The sequence below is a fragment of the Dermacentor variabilis genome, chromosome 1, assembly GCF_050947875.1.
Source record: "Dermacentor variabilis isolate Ectoservices chromosome 1, ASM5094787v1, whole genome shotgun sequence".
NCBI lineage: Eukaryota > Metazoa > Arthropoda > Arachnida > Ixodida > Ixodidae > Dermacentor > Dermacentor variabilis.
Window position 1 is genome coordinate 143514504 of NC_134568.1, and position 18350 is coordinate 143532853.

At 43.7% G+C, this 18350-nt stretch overlaps 1 protein-coding gene across 4 annotated transcripts in view; it reads left to right on the forward strand.

Moving 5' to 3' along the window:
• LOC142585764 (PH and SEC7 domain-containing protein 1-like) overlaps positions 1-18350 on the forward strand; it is a 472093-nt gene that overhangs the window by 424263 nt on the left and 29480 nt on the right. For all 4 annotated transcript variants that reach the window (XM_075696783.1, XM_075696756.1, XM_075696773.1 and 1 more), the window contains 5 exons: positions 896-1029; positions 1690-1786; positions 3316-3397; positions 4979-5049; positions 9239-9396. In XM_075696783.1, coding sequence (XP_075552898.1) covers positions 896-1029; positions 1690-1786; positions 3316-3397; positions 4979-5049; positions 9239-9396 — 542 coding nt within the window. The remainder of the gene's footprint in view (positions 1-895; positions 1030-1689; positions 1787-3315; positions 3398-4978; positions 5050-9238; positions 9397-18350) is intronic.

Genomic DNA, 18350 nt, shown 5'->3' on the forward strand with positions numbered 1-18350 from the left:
TCGAAGTATAAGTCAATATTTTCCCATCTGAAAAAAAAAAAAAAAACAGCTAATGTTGTCCCGCGTCTTATACAGTGGTCTATACATCGTGAGTTGTCGTCTGGCCCGGTCAAGGTCAGGGGCCGACCTATATTCTGGACTGACCTATATTCTTGTTTATATGGTACTTATTTCTATTCCTGGTGGTGTCTGCAAGAGAGTGAGAAGCCAGAATCCAGAAACAAGCCTGCATAGAGCCTGGAAGAGAAGCAGTAGTATCTACCATTGAAGTCTGCACAGGAGCATCTTGATCAGTGACGTCAGCAATCCTTGCAGAACATCAGAGAGAGCCTATGAACCATAGAACATATCTAGTTGATGCTATTGTCTCAAGGTGTTATGGTTTGATGTTAGCTGTGCACATGGCCTTTAAACTTATTATTTAAATGTGTTCTCTGCAGCTTCAACCATATGTGGTCAAAAACAGCGCAGGAATATGACAAAGTGAGGCACGAAGAAGATGTACATTTGTGCCTTGCTGTGTGCCTTACTGTTACTTTGTTATGTTCCTGTGCTGTTCCCCTGTAGTGATTAACAACCAACAAGCACAACTCGAAATGTTGCCCGTAGGTGCTTATTTATGCAGAGGAATAAAAGAACACAACTATAACAAGTTTGAAATTTTGTTGCAGTGCTCCTTTAACTAGTTGCATTTGTGTTCAAACACAATGCTCCATTTCTGCATTTGTAGAAACATGAGAGCACTCCTAATTTTGATTCATCTGACTTGTTTTGGCTGGTCCGTTTCAATAAAAAGTAGAAGGTAAAAATTACTGGGCATCATCTACCAGCAATATTTGTAGTGATAGTGTGGCACATACTTTAGTATTTGACCCTTGCTGTCCTCCTTGTGCAGAATGTTGGCCACAAGATGACCTGCCTCGAATTTATTGAGAATTTGGCTGAGCTGAACGAGGGTGAGAACTTCCCCAAAGAAGTCCTCAAGGCACTCTACCTATCCATCAAGACGTCACCACTTGAGTGGGCGGTGTACGGTGACCTTCGTAGATTTTTGCTTTTGATGCATTCCACAATTTAGTCGAGCAAGTGGTTGGTGAAGTACATGTATACAAGGTTTTGAAGAAGAGTGGGTAGATACATGCCTCAGTTTCTGAAGGTTTTAAATCATTTCTCATTTGTGCATCCAGGAAGAGTTGACCTGTGTGTTTAGTCAATATTGCTTGGTTTCTATCTTTGCCACCATGATCATTGCGCAATGAGCCTAGAAATTCACAGATTACTAGCAATCAAACTTTTTTAATGTTTAGTAGAACTTATTCCTCTGACACCTCTCACTGTCTTGTTTACTTAGATGTTTGGCTATGCATAACTAAAGAAACCATCAATATGAAATTGAATTAGTGCATAAAAGAATTGTGCATATTAAAAATTGAGTGTATTAAATATTTTTATGACTGTTTGGTTTGGAAAGGCTTTTAATCCTTATGTTTGTGAGGAAGGGGCATGGGGGGGGGGGGGAGTGCAACTTGTAAAATTTGACCTGGTAAAAATGAAGTGTGGATCGCGTATACTTGTATGTATGCTGTCTCTGTATGAAAAAGATATGCTTTTCTTTCTGTCTGCCTTTAAGAATTCACAGCTCTAGCTGACACTGAATTTGTGCATCACATAATGGTTGTTCTATTTCAGTGACGACTCTGAACAGGAAGTACCAGCACAAGATAATCACACAAATTCATCAGAAGCCAGGCCAACTGGATTTATTGGACACAATCCTTTCCTTGAAGTATGAGCACCTTTTACTGTCAGTTTATGCATGCCATTTTTGTTTGGCTAGATGCTGGCTGTGCATACTTTTTTCCCTCACATATGCATTCACATGTCCATGTGAAGTCACATGTACTTGCACATGCACATGTGACTTTACATGGATTTCTATACAGTAGCCTTTATACATGCGTTAATTTTGTTGCGACGGATGCCATAATCACCTTTAAATTACAAACCTTTTTATCACCTTGTGTGGTTCACACAAGGTGATAAAAAAGGTGTGTTGCTATAGGCAAACACTGATGGGGCACGAAGGCATTATGCACTCCTTCCATGTTGGCTGACTACATCTCTTTTTATACAAGTAATGTAGCAGCAGAATCGTCGTTGTCATCCTCATTGTCATCGTCCTCCTCCTCCTTATCTTCATCCTCATCATCATTATTATTTCTTGTATTCTGGGTTTAAAATGTCTCTGGCTTGTAAATAAAAGCTGTGTTGCACAGTCTACAGCTGCTGTGGTGATTTAAGTGCCAGAGCTAATATGTGACCACTTAAATGTTAATTTATTTGCAGATCACCCCAGTGTCCTTTTCTATGCCATTTGTTGTTTCCACATCGCATTAGGTTTTGTACTTGTTTTTTGTATCAAATAAATTGAATGAGCAAGTTCTTGTTTAATGCATGCATGATTTGTTGTCTGCTTGACCCCACAGAAAGATGTGGAAGGTACATGTTTTAAAAAATGCAAGTCAGCAAAGAGGCTCAAATTTGTTGCTTACATGAAGAAACTAACTTCTGTGACAGCCAGACTGGGAGACAAAATGTGAACAATGAAGTTCGAACATTGATGTTTACAACAGCCTAGGACAAATGGTTTACAATCAGTGATGACATCCAGAAAGTACCTGTTGTATGCATGCTGTGTTGCATCACAAACTTGGTTGAAATCACCAGACATTCACTTGCAACAAAATTTGTGCCCATTTTGAGGATGTTCTTAGGGTGGCCTTGTGAGGCAAGAAGCCAAAAAATGTTTTAATGAATTGACTGGGAGTAGATGGGGAACAAATGTAGTTCATATTTCTGGATGAATATGCAACTAATTAAGCTAAATTTTGCATCATATGAATGTTAGCTGCTGGACACATTTTATGTCACATTAAGAAACTTGTGTTAAAACCTTACAGTTGTTGGTTGTTTGTCTCCCAGCACAATAGCAAACTCTTTGTTCAAGATATGCTGTTGAGCATGAGAATTTAGGTTCGAATTATGGCTATGGTCACTATATTTTGATGGAAGAAAATTGCATATTCCTGCATGCTAAGAACTTGGTATATTTTAGAAAAGATTGGGTGAGCAAGTATGGGAACTGTGGTTTATTATTGTGTATCTCATTGTAAGTTATCCTTCGGTCTCGTGTAAGGGTGGTATGCAAACACTTTATTATTTGTTTAGTTTGACTGTGGTGTTGCTGACATTATAAAGGTAACAGTACAGTTAGTGCTCACAAGGCCAGCAATCTTTTTTCTTTCCCTGTTCCAGGTTCCCAATCCAAATTGTGCCACCGAATACAAGAAGGGCTATGTAATGCGCAAGTGCTGTTTAGATCCAGGTGGAAAAAGGAGTAAGTTAAATAAATTGTTGCAAGTCCTTAACCACTTGGAAGCATTTAGTTGTTCATAAGCCACATAACTAGGGTACTGTATTTGCACGAATATAATACTTTTTCTTTCTTGGATTTAACAGCCTGATAAAGCACCTTTTAGTAACCAAGCTCCAATTAAGTAAACCCCTGTTAACTGGAGGCTCTAAAAACGAGAAAACCTTTTGAGATAAGCGAAATTTCAAAATAAACAAAATCACGAAAATATAAGCTCGCTGGCCACACATAGAGCAGAATTGGTTTCCAGCAGAATGTACTGACACAGACACAAAGAGATGACGACACGCGCTGAACTAGCAACTGATTGTTTATTATTGATTTCCCGCACTTTTATAGCAAAAGACAGCCAATGCTTCTTTTTTGTTTGTTTTTTCTTTTGTCATGCCAATTATCCGTCTCTTAGAGTGAAATAACATCTTTGCGCAAGTAGCCCTTTTCTTTTGCTATTAGTAGTATCGATGGTGGGCTGATCCATAATTGCCCACTTCTGTCGATGGACATGGCTTCTAAAATTTCGCGCGTGAGCTTGTCCTTAATTTTTCCTAAAACCTTTATGTCGTGAAATTGAACGGTGCACTGGTGCTGGCAATGGTAAAAAGCGAGATGCACAGCAGAGATTCCTTCCAAAGATTCTGCATGCTCTCTTGTCCTGTCATTGATACACCTGCCTGTTTGCCCTATATATTGTCGGCCACTTGATAAAGATCACCCTGATCACCCCTGCCTTGCAGGTAGCGCGCTTCTTCTTGTGGTTTTTGTGCATCGCTTACTTTTCTGGCCATTATTGACTTGTGCACACACTGAATATGCCTTATTTGGTGCTGAACATACACCCATGATGCCTTCCTTTGTACACGGCCTAATCCACAAGCTAAAAAGAAGATAGCCAGAAAGGAAGGCATCATGGTAAGAAAGGCATCACAGCAAGCTCAGCTGCTGCCAAGCTAATAAGCTTTGTCAACCTTTTGATGGCAGTGGGCACGAATCTGTGATAGCAAGAGTGTAGCTGAACAAAAAGGTGAATTAGGCTGATGGCTCAAGTGGCTCTGTAGGAAAGTTTGTCTAGCAACCCTAGATGCAATGTCCTGGATCACTGCAATAAAGAGCATTGTCACGGCTTCAGTGCACAAACACACCTTTCCCGTGCCTTCACATCTGGTCCCTCGGTGCATTAAATTGTGCTCCTCTCTTAGTATACGGGTCCTGGCAAATGCACAGGTGGTCACATGCAGGCATGCATCACGGTGACGAATCACTATTCTTAGCCTACAGATACAAGTGCATCACACAATTATAGTTTGTGTTGTAACTTTAATATGATACATTTTTATTTTCCTAGTCAAAATTCTTCCATTGTGTTGCATTCACGGTTCGTTATATTGCCTCATTTTTGGTAAGATCTATTTGCTGTTTTTTTCAACATTTCACAGTCATGAATGAATTGCTTATATCATGAAGCATATATCATATATATCATATATCATTAAGCAAGCAGGGTATCTTTGTTCATATCTTTGAGGACTGCAATATTGACAATTTCAGCTCCTCTTGGAAAACGTGGATGGAAAATGTTCTGTGCGACGCTACGTGATCTTGTGCTCTATTTACATAAGGTAAGCATTCGATCCTACTTGTTCCAGATTCAAGTAATCCTTACTGTGCGGCTCTTGTATGTGCATTGTAGGCAAACACTAAGTTCGTCTCACAGACTCTGTGCAGTCAAGCGAAAGTAGTGGGGTGTGCAGTGGCAGATGGAGTTGCTCAGGGAGATTTAGTTTTGTCATTTGACATCGCCTGCTGTACAGATGACTTGTAGTGTAGCTAACCGTGTAGATGTTTGAACATATGAATAAATCCTTCATTGCTTATTTTAATTATTATGATGTGAATGTAAACAATGACATATTTCATTAAAGTTAAGAATTTAGTCCCTCACAAACGTGGCAGATTTGTCCTTCCATTTGAAATCTGGGTTAAATATTTTGTAGAAAATGTAGGGAACACTAAACAGCAACTTAATAGTTCACTTCTGCAGAATCATCTATAATAAGCAAGAGATCATAGTCTCCACTTTGTGCCTCCATGGAGTATTACTTATGTGAAGCTGTTCACTTTGCGTACCCATCCTGCTGCCATGGCAAGCCACCATCTCTTTTCCAATGCAATCTGTGAAGAGGCTTTTGCACTAAAGTGTATTGGCAAGCAAGTGCATTGCAAGTCGATGAAGAAAGTCAAGGTCATGGGCAGGGTGCAGCCACTGAAAAGCCAGTTCAAAAGAGGCAACTGAGGTGTGACAAACAAAAGCGTGGACGATATTGACTTGGGCATCCTGTGGAGAGTTGTGCACAACCTTTTCCATTATAGCAAGTACTTTGAAAGAAAAGATGTGCTGCCTGACGTTTTCAAGGCAAAACTGCATTGAGCAAAGAAGGATATGGGGGTCAAGTTCACCACACACCAACAGGGTGTGCATCTTTGTTGGATCTGTCAGTGTTGTTTGCAGTGCTAGTGCCTGGGATACCTTAGATGGATTTAGGAATTCAGAAGACAGGACTGGCTATATTTTATATAGATCAAACACCACTTCAAGAGTTTGAGTTGGCAATACTGTCAGAGTTTGCTAGGCACATAGTTCTGGGCTGTCAACTGGCCTTAAAGGGACACTAAAGGTTACCAGAAACTCAAGTTAAAGTGATAGAGCAATGTTCTAGAACGTCTAAGGCGTCAATATAATCGCGAACAGAGCTTTAGTAACCGAGAAATTGAGGTAAATGCATGACACGTTTTGAGACCCCCCAGCGACATTCCGGTACTAGGCCGATGACGAAAGGACTCCTCATAATTTGTGTTACTAATACTCAACTACTCATATTAAAAACATTTCATTCGATTATAAGACGGAAAAAAATGCTACTTGTCTACGTCTATTCGATTCTAAGAAAAAATAACATTTTGACGTTACCCTTCAGTAATATGGGTGTTCGAAAGGTTTCGTTTTCGCTCGACTCTGCGCGCTCGACTCTGCACCGCGCACGCTTTGGAGTTTCAGTAGTTTCGTTATCGCGTCGTGCTGTGAGGGTTTTGCTGGCTCGCGAAACTTTCATTTGGAACAAGCAGCGAGAATGCCACGACCATGTGATGTCGTGGGAAGCCCTCGTTGCTTTCCCGCTCCGGAGAGCCGGTGTCGAGGCCGCCGTCGTAGTACGCAACGACGCCGGCAGTGCAAGCCCTCAGCAGCAGGTAGCGCTCGTCGGCGCTCAAATCGCTCAAGTTGAGCCCACCATCGCGAGCCAATCTGTCGGTGTCAGGGTCCATTGCGATGAGCGTCAAAGTTAGCGTCATAGAATGAAGTACCAGCTTATGGGCGTCTTGCGCTGGAGTTTGAGGTATAGTAGCGGCGCCTGGTGGCGGTGCGGGAAACGACATCTGGGTCGTGCCAGCTTGGGTCGTATTGAGCCCTGGCTGTGGCGAAACACGTTTCTAGGTCGAGTTTCGCGTCGATTCGCACATTTTTATGCCCTGTTGCGAGTGCTAAAAGGCTCGTCGCTTCTCATAGACCACGCCGACCACGCTGAGAGCTCGCCGCAGCCTATAGTTTAACGAAAACGGACTCTCCGTGTGCCGTGGGACGTAATGTGGGACGTAATTCGTTTCTCCTTCCGCTAGCCACCATACTCTCGCTTTAGCTCTGCTGTCGGCTCTGTCTTGGCTCTGTTTCTGGCTGCGCGTTCGCGTTTTGCGCAGAAAAGCCGTAGCGCCGTCTGCGGACGCCGTTCTACTCACCGATGGCGCAACGTCACTATGAGACCATGATGTCAGTACTCCTCGATCGGAGGGCGGGCGATTTGAACTGCGCTAGAGGTACGCGGACGCTTCAGAATGCATTTTCTCTTAAAATAAGTCTCTCCTTGGGACGAAACAAGCGTTTCGAGGTTTCTGTGATGGTATTTCAACAGTCCACGTTGACTTAATAGTAACCTTTAGTGTCCCTTTAAGAACTGCCTCCAGCCAGGTTCGAAACTGCCTGCAACACCAGCAGCAGACAACATAGCCATGGATTAAGATGGTGCGGAAGGTAACTGTGAAAGAAGGGCTTTCCTCCATGTTGATATTTAAAGGAAAAAAAGCAGGTCCCTACATACTGGTCTTATACACGTCATAGTTATATTTAGGTTGAAGGTCATCTGTTTATCTGTCTGTCTTTGATCTATACCTTTTCTGAAAGGGCAGTACAGCCCTGCACATTTCAGTACTTATGTCTTCTTGCCTGTTGAGAGATTACTGCATAAGGGCAAATGCTCAGCAGCACAATTCGACTTTGCCAGCCTGTGTAAGAGGCAGCTCAGTTTTCTGTGCAGGCCCACAAATGGGTAACATAAAACATTCAGTTTCTGCATTTTTCACCTTTCACGAAGTATTTTACTTGGGCTTGAATGCCACTTGTTGTTGTGAGAGCTTGAAATAATGACAAGGAACCAGTGTGACAAGTTCTGTTCATTATAAGCACGCTTGTGCTTGTTCATTTTTCTAACTACATTGTAGACTTCAGCAGCCAGTTTCCAAGTGTTTTCTTAATTTTTTTTTTCTCTCTGGGCTTGTTCATGCTCTAGGATGTTAATTTGATGTATTCCCACCTTCACAAGTCTTCTTGCTTTAGCTTTTTTTTTTGGCATCCTCATTTGTGATGCCAAGTGAACAATCTGTGGACATGTTTATTACTCATTTGAACAGACTAAACCATTTTCATAGCATGATTGAATTGTTCCAAGTGCAGAGCATGCATTTAATTAGAAAAGGACAGATCTTGAGCTGCATTGTTGAAGTGATATGCTTCACTTGTTTCGAGCCATTTTTGAAGACATTGTGCAGTCTATCTGCACTTCTCTTGTAATGGCTATTCATTTATTAGTACATTTTTATCATCTGGCCACCCCAAGAAAGAACCAGACAGAGAAGAAGTACTCCCATCACCTTTTGAACTTAGCAGAATGTCCTTCTTTTGAGTATGCTTAGACTAAAGCACCAATTTAAATTAAATGTTTGCGCATCTACCACGATTTCACTATAATCTTAGTGGCATGCAATCTGTTTCAGATACCAATGTTCAAATTACGTGTGCCCCCTTGCACAAGCCTGGAATCCAACCGATTCACAAAAACAGCCCGCACAAACAAATGTATTATTTTACAGATATTTGTAAGACACTGTTTTGAGAATGTAGTATATTACATTTGATTACGAATCCATCTGCTCTGAGAAAATACTCAAGTCTGCACAGTCTTATGCCATAGTTTATTGTACGTCATGAAAACAGGGGTCATAAAGCAAATCTGGCTTTTGGCTGCTGTCATCGCTGCTGAAAAATCAATACTCCCTTGCTTTCTGTTTGAATGATTAAACACGCTATCTGCCCCAATATGCTGTATTGTGCATGTCAAGAACTGTCTCAAGTTTGTGAAGAATACTTGTGCAATTGGCCTCGCATCTAAGGCACAGCTCCATTTCTTTTGCCTTCAAAGTGAATATTGATTAAGTTCCCAAAATGCCAGTATCCTATCTTGTTTTTTGCTCAATTCTAGTCACCACTCTGTCCACTTCAGTTACCAGTTTTTCAAATGTAGAGGTATAAGATAACTTTGTTATTGTTATGAATGTTTTTATGTGTCTTTAATTAAGTAACATATAAATACTGTGTGAATAATTTTTAGATGTACTAATAGTGCACATTCTTGCATTGAACTTCATATATTTCTCAGTTTTGTGTTAATGTCAGACATATAATTGTACCTCCTTCTGTTACAGGACGAGCAAGGGTTTAGGAAAAACCAGTTATACGAAAGCTTGCACAATTCCATCAGAATTCACCACTCTTTGTCAGCAAAGGCAACAGACTACACAAAGAAACAGCATGTCTTCAGGTTACAAACGGCAGATCAAGCAGAGTACCTCTTTCAAACTGGGTGAGTCACTTTACAGCCATCTTGCTTTGTAATGTAGAGGGTGGGAAAGAAAGCTGCAGGACTCCTCCCATGGAGGGGAAGGTGATAGCTTTTCTTGATGACTTCTTCTGTTGTGCACTAAGCTAGAGCTCTCAGATAATAATCTGTACTGAATGCTGTTTTTTTGCTACAACACCAAGAATGAAGATGGTGTCCAGCACTTCATATTGTTTTTCTGTCCATTCCTTGCACATGTTATGGGCAGTTTTCTCCTTTATTATCTTCCCTCTTACTGCAACTGTGCTCTCCTCTGCTTCCTTGTTGTTATTGCTGAATAACCATCCAAGTTTACACTTTAATAGTTGGTGAGCCTTTTTATTTTCACAAAAGTTTAATAAGGTAGGACTCATACGATCATACTCTTAAAGTGCACAAGGCACAGTTACCAATCTTCCGTGTATGATGTACAAAAACCTTACGTGAGTGCTATGGCTGGGTTTTCTAAGGCAATGCCTTCCATAGAATCAAATTTCAGATTCCAGAGGCACAAAAGAATGCTCTTTTATACCCTTCTCATTGCTGTGAGGTCATGGATTGACAGACATGCCTCATTGTTTGCGTTGACTTTTCTTAGACAGGCTGTTGCTTGTAAGACTTGCTAGGAAATCTGTGTGGTTCCTATAGTATCAGTAGTGGTAGCATTACAAGTGACATCAGAAAGCTTATGAGGCATGGAATGAACGAATACATGAAGTTTATTTCAGCTGCTAGAGTAGTATAGCTGTAATTACGCACAAGTAGGAAGGAAAAAAGTACCATGCTGCCTGGCAATGACCACCCTTCTGCTAACGGACAGTGTGTGTTTGAAGAATGCACAGGTAACTATCAAACAGTGCTTCTGTGAGCGAAGCAACATAACTCGCCGACTCTAGTGGTTTGTTCAGGTTGCGTTTTGCAACTGCGTTCTTTTGTGAGGCCCATGTAGAAATGATGACTTGCAAACTAGTGTGCGCCTTCTTCTATGGCGCTGCACTACAAAATCTGGTCGGAAAACAAAGTATATCCCCGCTACTACTATTGGCGATATGTCACAGCTTCTCGACAACCTGAATTGTAGTCTGTGCATAATTCAAGTGCTTTTGCTCTGTAAATGTAAATTCTAGGCTACTGTATTTAGACGATTGTTAGTCGACCCCCCCCCAACCCCCATATCGCGTGTGACTGGAAAAAAACAAAAATAAAGAGCATACCCGAGGGCGCATTTCGTAACGAAAATTTATTAGTAGCTGGCATGGTCACTGGACTACTCGTCTTCACTTGTGCCATCGTCCTCACTAGTGCTGCCATCGTCATTGCTGCTACGGTCCCACAGCGCATCGTCGTCCAGCGAAATTTCACATTTGGCAAACGGCCGCACAGTGACATCTTGTAGAATAGCAGCTTACGCCGAATGCACCCAACACCACACACCCGTCAGGGAGGCTTGTTTGACAGGTCCGGTTGGCATAAGTTCGCGGTCTTCTGCTGCCAGCCACTCGTTGTACTCACGGCGGAGCAGGTCCTTAAAAGGCGAAGATCTGAGCTTGTTTCATGACGATGTCGAACTTCACTGGCAGGTACCAATCACGCATTTCAGCTACATACACTGCAAGCTTGGCCTACAGCTCTGGAAAGCGTCCCGACTTCGGCCCGTGGGAAATTCTTCGCTTGCCGTCACAGGTGAAAATTTTGCTTCACTGCAGTCGCCACTCTTGCACCACCGGTTCAGAAACATTGAACTTGCAGACCGCTGCGCAGTGATTTGTTTCTTCGGTGTAAAGGATAGCAGCCCTCTTGAACACTGCTGTGAACAAGCGCCGAATGTTTAGTGGGCCTGGACCACTCATGACTACTGAGGAAGCATGGAAGTAGCACGTAGCCGTCAGTCAAGTCGAACGCATCAAACTATGAGCTACAGGGAAAGAAACACGTGAGCGGTGTCCACTCTTCCATAAACTATCATTACTCCCTGCTAGCGCTGCCGTTCTGAGGGTACCGCCGCGAATGGAACAGCGGCACTTCCATCAACTATTGACACCCCCCTCATCCCCACCCCCCCATGTGTGTTGTGAGCTCTGTAAAACTAAAAAATGTTGAAAAACCTTTCCGGAAAGCCCACAAACATGCGGAATAATGAAAAGCTACGGCAGGGCCATAGAGCAAACATTAAATTGTAACTACATTGTAGCTTCGCTGATATCTTGTTGGTGTTGCTTTATTGGCAGTTCCATGTTTTGGTTTCGATTGTAAGTCGACCTTCCCACTTCAGATTTTCAAATTTAGAAATATAGGTCGACTTACAATCGTGTAAATACGGTAATTAGAAAATAAAAGCTGGTTGTTCCTGATGAAAGTGTTACCTTTGGCTTAATATTGTTGAGATAATCTGCAAGAATAAGACTCAGTTTTCATCCAAAAACCAGTAACACGAAGACGCATGTCAACCTTGTGTTGATATGCAAAATTTGCCATCTTGAGCACATTTAGTTGAAAAATAGCTTTCTTGCTCATGCACAGAGCATTTTTGCAAATGGCCAATTAAAAATGAAAAAAAAAAAATGTCATATATGACCGCTATAAGATGGCTATAATGTTCACAGTTAAGCTTCTGTGCTATGTCAGTTGACAGAAAACCTTGGCAGTTTACATAGCTGTGGTGGCTGCCGGGTTTGTTTCATAAAGTTTGTTCTTCGTATAAGGAAACGGGTTTGAGCAGTGACATGGGGATGACCTCTAATGACTTTGGGGATGTTGCAATATGCTTGTGTAGAAGTGGCAGCATTTTTCAGCATTCTGCATTACAGTAGGACCTTGTTGAGTGAAGTTGTCGAGGAGGGGGGGGGGGGGGGGAGCTATACTGACATTATCGCTATGACAGCAGTTCATTTTGCCCATTCATGCCATGATGCAGTTTGTTCTTTTGATGCATTTAAGCCTAAGCTGCTCAATTTTCTCTAATTTAACTTTGTACTTTATTGCAGCCATGGTTAAAATTATATGTATATTTTTTTTACTTCTGGGGTTTTGCATGCCAAAACCACAATTTTACTATTAGGCATGCCGTAGTTGAGGACTCCGGATTATTTTTTACTACCTAGGGTTCTTTAACATGTACCCAATGCATGGCATACAGGCGTTTCTGCATTTCACCCACTGAAATGTGACTGCCATGGCCAGGATTTGATCCCGTGACCTCATGTTTAGCAGTGTAACACAATTGGCACTGGGCGCGGGATGAGTTTTGACCAGTGGTGCCTTCATGCGGTGCGCCGCTGCAAATGTAATGCCATAGCATGGCCAGGCTAGGTGCAGTAGGCGCTGCCACCAGCTATGTTGGCTCAATGTGTTCCGTCATTTCTTCTGTTCTGTGCCACCGAAATGCCGTGTGGAGCTAAATCCGAACAAACATGTTGCATTTTTGTGTGCGTTAACAGTTATTGAAACATTACTGAAGCTGGGGAGGCCATTCAGTTCAATCGGTTTTTATCACGGCCTTACCGAACGGAGTGGCAGAAAGCCTGGATAAGCGCAGTCTGTAGGCAATGGTAGCTACGTACAGTGCTGAGCAATAGAAATGGGATACTCGGTGCACATCGCCGCTGGCACTTTTTACGCCCTCTGCGAGTGTTGCGGACACTGAGCTGATGCGTCGTGGTATACGATTAAACAAAAAAAACCTTGTGAAGCATTGTGGCTGCATTTGGTCACTCAGCGATCACCCAGCGCCCACCGGTGGCAAAAAAAGTGGTGGCAGTTGTGCGCGCAGCATATCGCGTTTCAGTCGCTGAGAACTGTACATTTCCGACACTGCTTTCCTTTTGTCTAGTTTTTATAGTATTAACAAAGGACTTGTTCATATACGAAAGCTTCGTGTTCCATGTGAATTGTGTGTATTCACCCCTACATGTGCAACGGCTCCAGAGCTTGGGGACTGACGGGCGAACACTCAAATTTGAAGTGGTCATTTTGCCGTCCTCACAGTGGCTTGGTTTTTTTATTTTAGGACATATTTCCTTCTCCGTGCTTCCCAACTATGCATGCGTTTGGTGCAGGACTCTGTTTGCTGTGCATCGACGGAGTACGCAAACGCAGCGGGGTGTTCACACTCGCCGTAAACACTGCCCTTACACGGGCACTGGCCGTGACCAACGGCTCTTGTCATGCTAAGCTGTGTGAAATAGACCAAGACTGAACATTAGGCTAGTTTACAAGACATTAAGATTGGCGAAGCAGTGCAAAAAAGAAGAGAATTACAATGGACAAAGAATGGCAACTTACCGAAACATGTGCAATCAGTGAAGCAGTGCAAGAAACAGAAAAGAGAAGTCTACGTCTCCCTTTTCTGTCTGTAATTTTTATGCTGCATCACCAATTTACATGATTAAATATGCAGCAATATCAATGTGCACAGCGAAATAATAACTGGAAAATAACTGCTGGCGTTCCACATCTTGCTTCGGTGAACCCTTTTTGCGGGGTGCATTTGCATTGCAATTTGCACTTGTTTTCTGCTTTATATATTACCTGATGCCATGAATGTGACCAGCCTCGTAGAAGCGGTGACCTTTCTCAAGAGCAGACACAAGAAAATTCGTTTTCCGGCATGTCAGGCCTTAAAAACTGCTGTGCAAAATCACTGGAAGCGCCATGTTTGCCTTCGACCAGTAGTTTGCTTCACATGCCAGTGCCCTTGCTGCTGCTGTTTACGGCACTGTTTGCCAGCGCACTGCTGGCACCTTATGACGGCCGCCCGATGCCTATGGCCACTATAAGCAATCACAGCAGATAAACAACATTATTCTTTTTCATGAATAATGCTGTCTGTACATGGTTTTCTTCCAGTCTTTACTGACATGTCTTAAGCATTCCTAACAGTCCAGAGTCAACCTCACCTTTTTTTCGTCTGTTTAATCAATCTGTCCATTGCATGTGACTTGATGTGATCAGAGTTTCGGGGCTCAGTCACATTGTCTTCATTGTCTAATCTTATCTTCAGTAGTGATGGGCGCAGGAAAATGTTTTTTACACTTCATTATCTGACGTCATGCCATTTATGGGACTTCATTGTTATATTGTATCAATCCCTTAAAACGACAAGAACCCTCTATATGTACATTCAAAATAAGCTCGACACCTCGCACATACAGTAAAACATTGTTAATATGTACTCGCTTAATAAGTAATTCCGGTTTACATATAGTCACGATGAATCCCCCATACTGTTGCCATTGAACTTAATGCATTGGCTGACTGCTTAAGCCGTAGTCACTTACCACATGCCAAACTGTTAGTGCATACTATTTACAGTAAAACCTTGTTAATTCGAAGTGATCAAGACTGCGAAAAACCTTTGAATTGAGCAGGTTCTTGAATTAACCAAACACACAAAAAAATGCAACTCAGGCAAAAAATTTCGCTGCAGGAATGCACTACCTTTATTCGGCAATCTTTGGATTACTTAAAGTAATCAGAGATGCTTGTTTACCGCATCCTGTAGTTCGAGGTTCCAAGGGTCATGTTTTCTAGTTGGCCACCTACGTGGAGCATTTGAGAATTTCCACTGTCACTCAACAAAACTGCAGATAACGTTCAGCAATCCGCTAACTTCCCCGAGAGCGGATGCTCAGGAGGGCTCGTTAGCGTCGTCGTCGCTGTCATCACACATGGTCACATCAGCAGTAGCTTCACTCTCCAAGTCTGAGTAACATGTTTGTTGATCATTTTCAAAGTTCAGATACTCGGCGAAGCCGACTGCACCGGATTCGCTATCTTCTGCACAGAGTGCATTGATGCGGTCGCAATACTTGGCTCCTTCTTCATCAAGTGCACATGAATAGTCAACATCAGCATCGACGGTGCTTTCCTTCGAGAAGCCAGCGTGTTCAAAACACCGCATGATCAAAGTGGGTTCCACTTTGATCACTTCGCTTCCATGCATATACAATAAGACATATGGCCTCAATGAGGTCGATGGAGTACTCCTTGCCGTTGTCGTAGCAAAGGAGCTTGTGCTTGAGCAGGTGGTGGTGGTAAATCTTCTTCGTCTGGTGAATGACGCTATGGTCCATTGGCTGCGAGATCAACATGGTGTTCGGAAGAAGAAATACCATCCTGATAGCTTTCAGGTGTGGGATGTCACCATGCGCCAGGCAATTATCAACAACGAAGAGTACATTCCTGCCTGTGGCTGCGAACTTGCGGTCAAGCTGCCGAACGTGATCTTCAAATATTGCGCCTGTGCCCCAGGCTTTCTTGTTGTGCCGGTAGATAAGCTCATCCCGTGGCGGCAGCCGTGCATTTTTAAAGCAGCGGCAGCTTGTGTTTACCACACATGTTTGCGCCGAACAGAATGGTAGTTCTTTCCTTGCCCTGCTTTCGACGCTTGACCGTGGTGTCCTTTGCTGCAAACGTTTTTGTGGGCAGCATCTTGTAAAAAAGGGCTGCCTCGTCAAGGTCGTACACATCGTCTGCATCGTACTCGCTAAGCAACGGAGCCAACGTGTGCTTCTTCCAGCCGTCGACGACGCTCTCGCCACAGACGGCTAGGAAGGTCAAATTATTGTGCTCTTTAAAATGGCTGAACCATCCATTGCTACACTTGAACTCTTTGTTCCCATGTTGTAGAGCCAAGTTGTTGGCCTTCTCCTGCAGTATCGTTCCATTGACGGTAAGGTGGGCTGCGTTTGATTTCTGCAGCCAGCGAAGTAAAGCTGATTCCACATCTTGGTACATGGGAGCCTGTACTCGCAACCGCTTCGAAGAATATGTCCTGCTGTAGGCCTCCAGTACCTTCGACTTGTTCTTCAATATTGTGGACAACGTCGAGAGGGGCACACTGCGCCTTTCAGCCAACTCGGTCTTGGAACATGTTTTTTTACCCGCTTCTTGGATCAAGCAGAACTTCTTCTGCAGCGTTAAAGTCTTATACTTTGGCATCTTCACTAACTGGCACTTGTGCACAGTTCAGAAAAAAAAAAAACACCGCCACGCTAGCTGCAACACCCCTAACCACCGCACACAAAGAAACGGCGCAGACCGGCGTTGCACGCACACATGTTGCCGCAGGCACGGAGAGAGCATGGGTGAACGGCAGCCAGTGGCAGTGGCATGCAACACGCGCTGACGCTGCGACTGCGAGGAGCGTGCGGAGTGGGGAACGAGAGCATGTGACAAAAGCCAGTATGCCCGCTGTATTGAAGTGAAGCACATCTTCTCCTCTGCAGGCACGCATTTCGGCAGTGCGCAGGGCGTACCGTGGACTGATTTTTGTGCTAGCAGTACTACGGGTCGGGTGCTTTGTCTATAAACAATCGCGATTGATATGTGGCGTCGCCTTGCGGCTCCAAATGGCCGTCGCTTCGTCTAGTTTGCGGTGAAATGGGTATCGGGAATTGCCGCATAGCACTCCAAATCTTCGTATAAACCAGGTTGGCCTAGGCCGCTGGTTTAAATTATATGGTCAAATTTACTTTGGAAAATCTGGGACCGCAGAAAACCTTCAAATTATCCAGCATTTCGAATTAACTGAGTTCAAATTAACGAGGTTTTACTGTACTTCATTTTTCAGAGAAATGTCATGAGTGCAGACTATAGATGGTGAAATTGCAGCCCACAGACTTTTCACAGACAGCAGTCCCTGCTGATAGGGATGTCAAAAAATGCTGGTCAATACATGTTTCCTGCTGCCATAGCATCTGGCACTTCCAAGTCATACACTACAACAATGTGGAAGTGGGTGACAGCCCTTCTGTCTCCAACGCTGTGCGTACCATCCTGAAGGCATTCACAGAGAAGTGGGGCCTGATGGAGAAACTGCATGGCTCGTAGCCTTGCCGAGTTTGAGGATGCCGTCGTCATTGCAAGGCCGCCATGGTGCCAAGTGAAAATTAGATTTTTTGAGGCCTGCTCACAAATAAAAGTTGTCTTCGTGTGTGTTTGAATGAGAATTAATATGTTGTTCCTTTCTCACCAGTAAGTTTATAGCCACTCATCTGCCATTGCTGGTTAATTAGTACATCGCTTAGTGTGTACATTGTGAGGGTACTGGACCAGCACCAGGTGGCTTAGAGTCACAGGCACGAGATGGTAGGCAACTGTGTAGAGTAGCAGGCACAGGATGGCAGGCAATGGTGTGTCGGCATGCGGGGAGTGCACGACAACAAACTGAGTGAGTTAAGTGATCGGTGGAGCAAGCCATGTGCGGTGCGGTGGGATGGAACGGAGACTGCGTGTGTGTGCGTGCGCCAAGGATTTCCCAAAATAAAGAACGTACTTGACAAGGGGGGACTCGTCCGACCGGACCTAACATGGAGGACCATGAATCGTCTAGTGCCACCCAGACAGTTGCGCAGCCTCTCCTGCCTTCTTCGGTCGTCCAAGGACTGTTGGCTTCAACCTCTTGGACCACAATGGAAAGGGAGAGACTCGTGGGTGATACAGCTCAAATTCTGCGCACCACGCTGCTCAACAACATGGCTAGGCCCGACGAGACAACCAGCGCGGGGCCAGTGCTCAACATCAAAAGTGCGCCCGTCCCACTGCCGAAATTCGGTGGCTACCAAGACCGACACCAGCCGCAGAACTTTCTGGAGAAGTACTCGGAGTACTGCGATATTGCGGGGATCCCCCCCTGCCCGCCATTTGCGATTGCTTCCAGCAGCGTTGGAGGGATCAGCCAAACAATGGTGGCGCTTCTCAAGTGCGCACCCCGACTCCCCGACTGGCAGTCCTTCACGTCCGAATTTACAGCGGAGTTTACCACCATTGACTACAAGTTTAAACTAAAACCAGAGCTAGATCAGCGCACTCAGCATCCGACAGAAAACCTCAAGCAGTTCATTCACGTCATTGCCGAATGCTATGACCATATAGCGGAGCCTGTTTCAGATGCCTAAAGGTGGAATATGTGCGGAGACAAATGCATCGGATATTCCAAG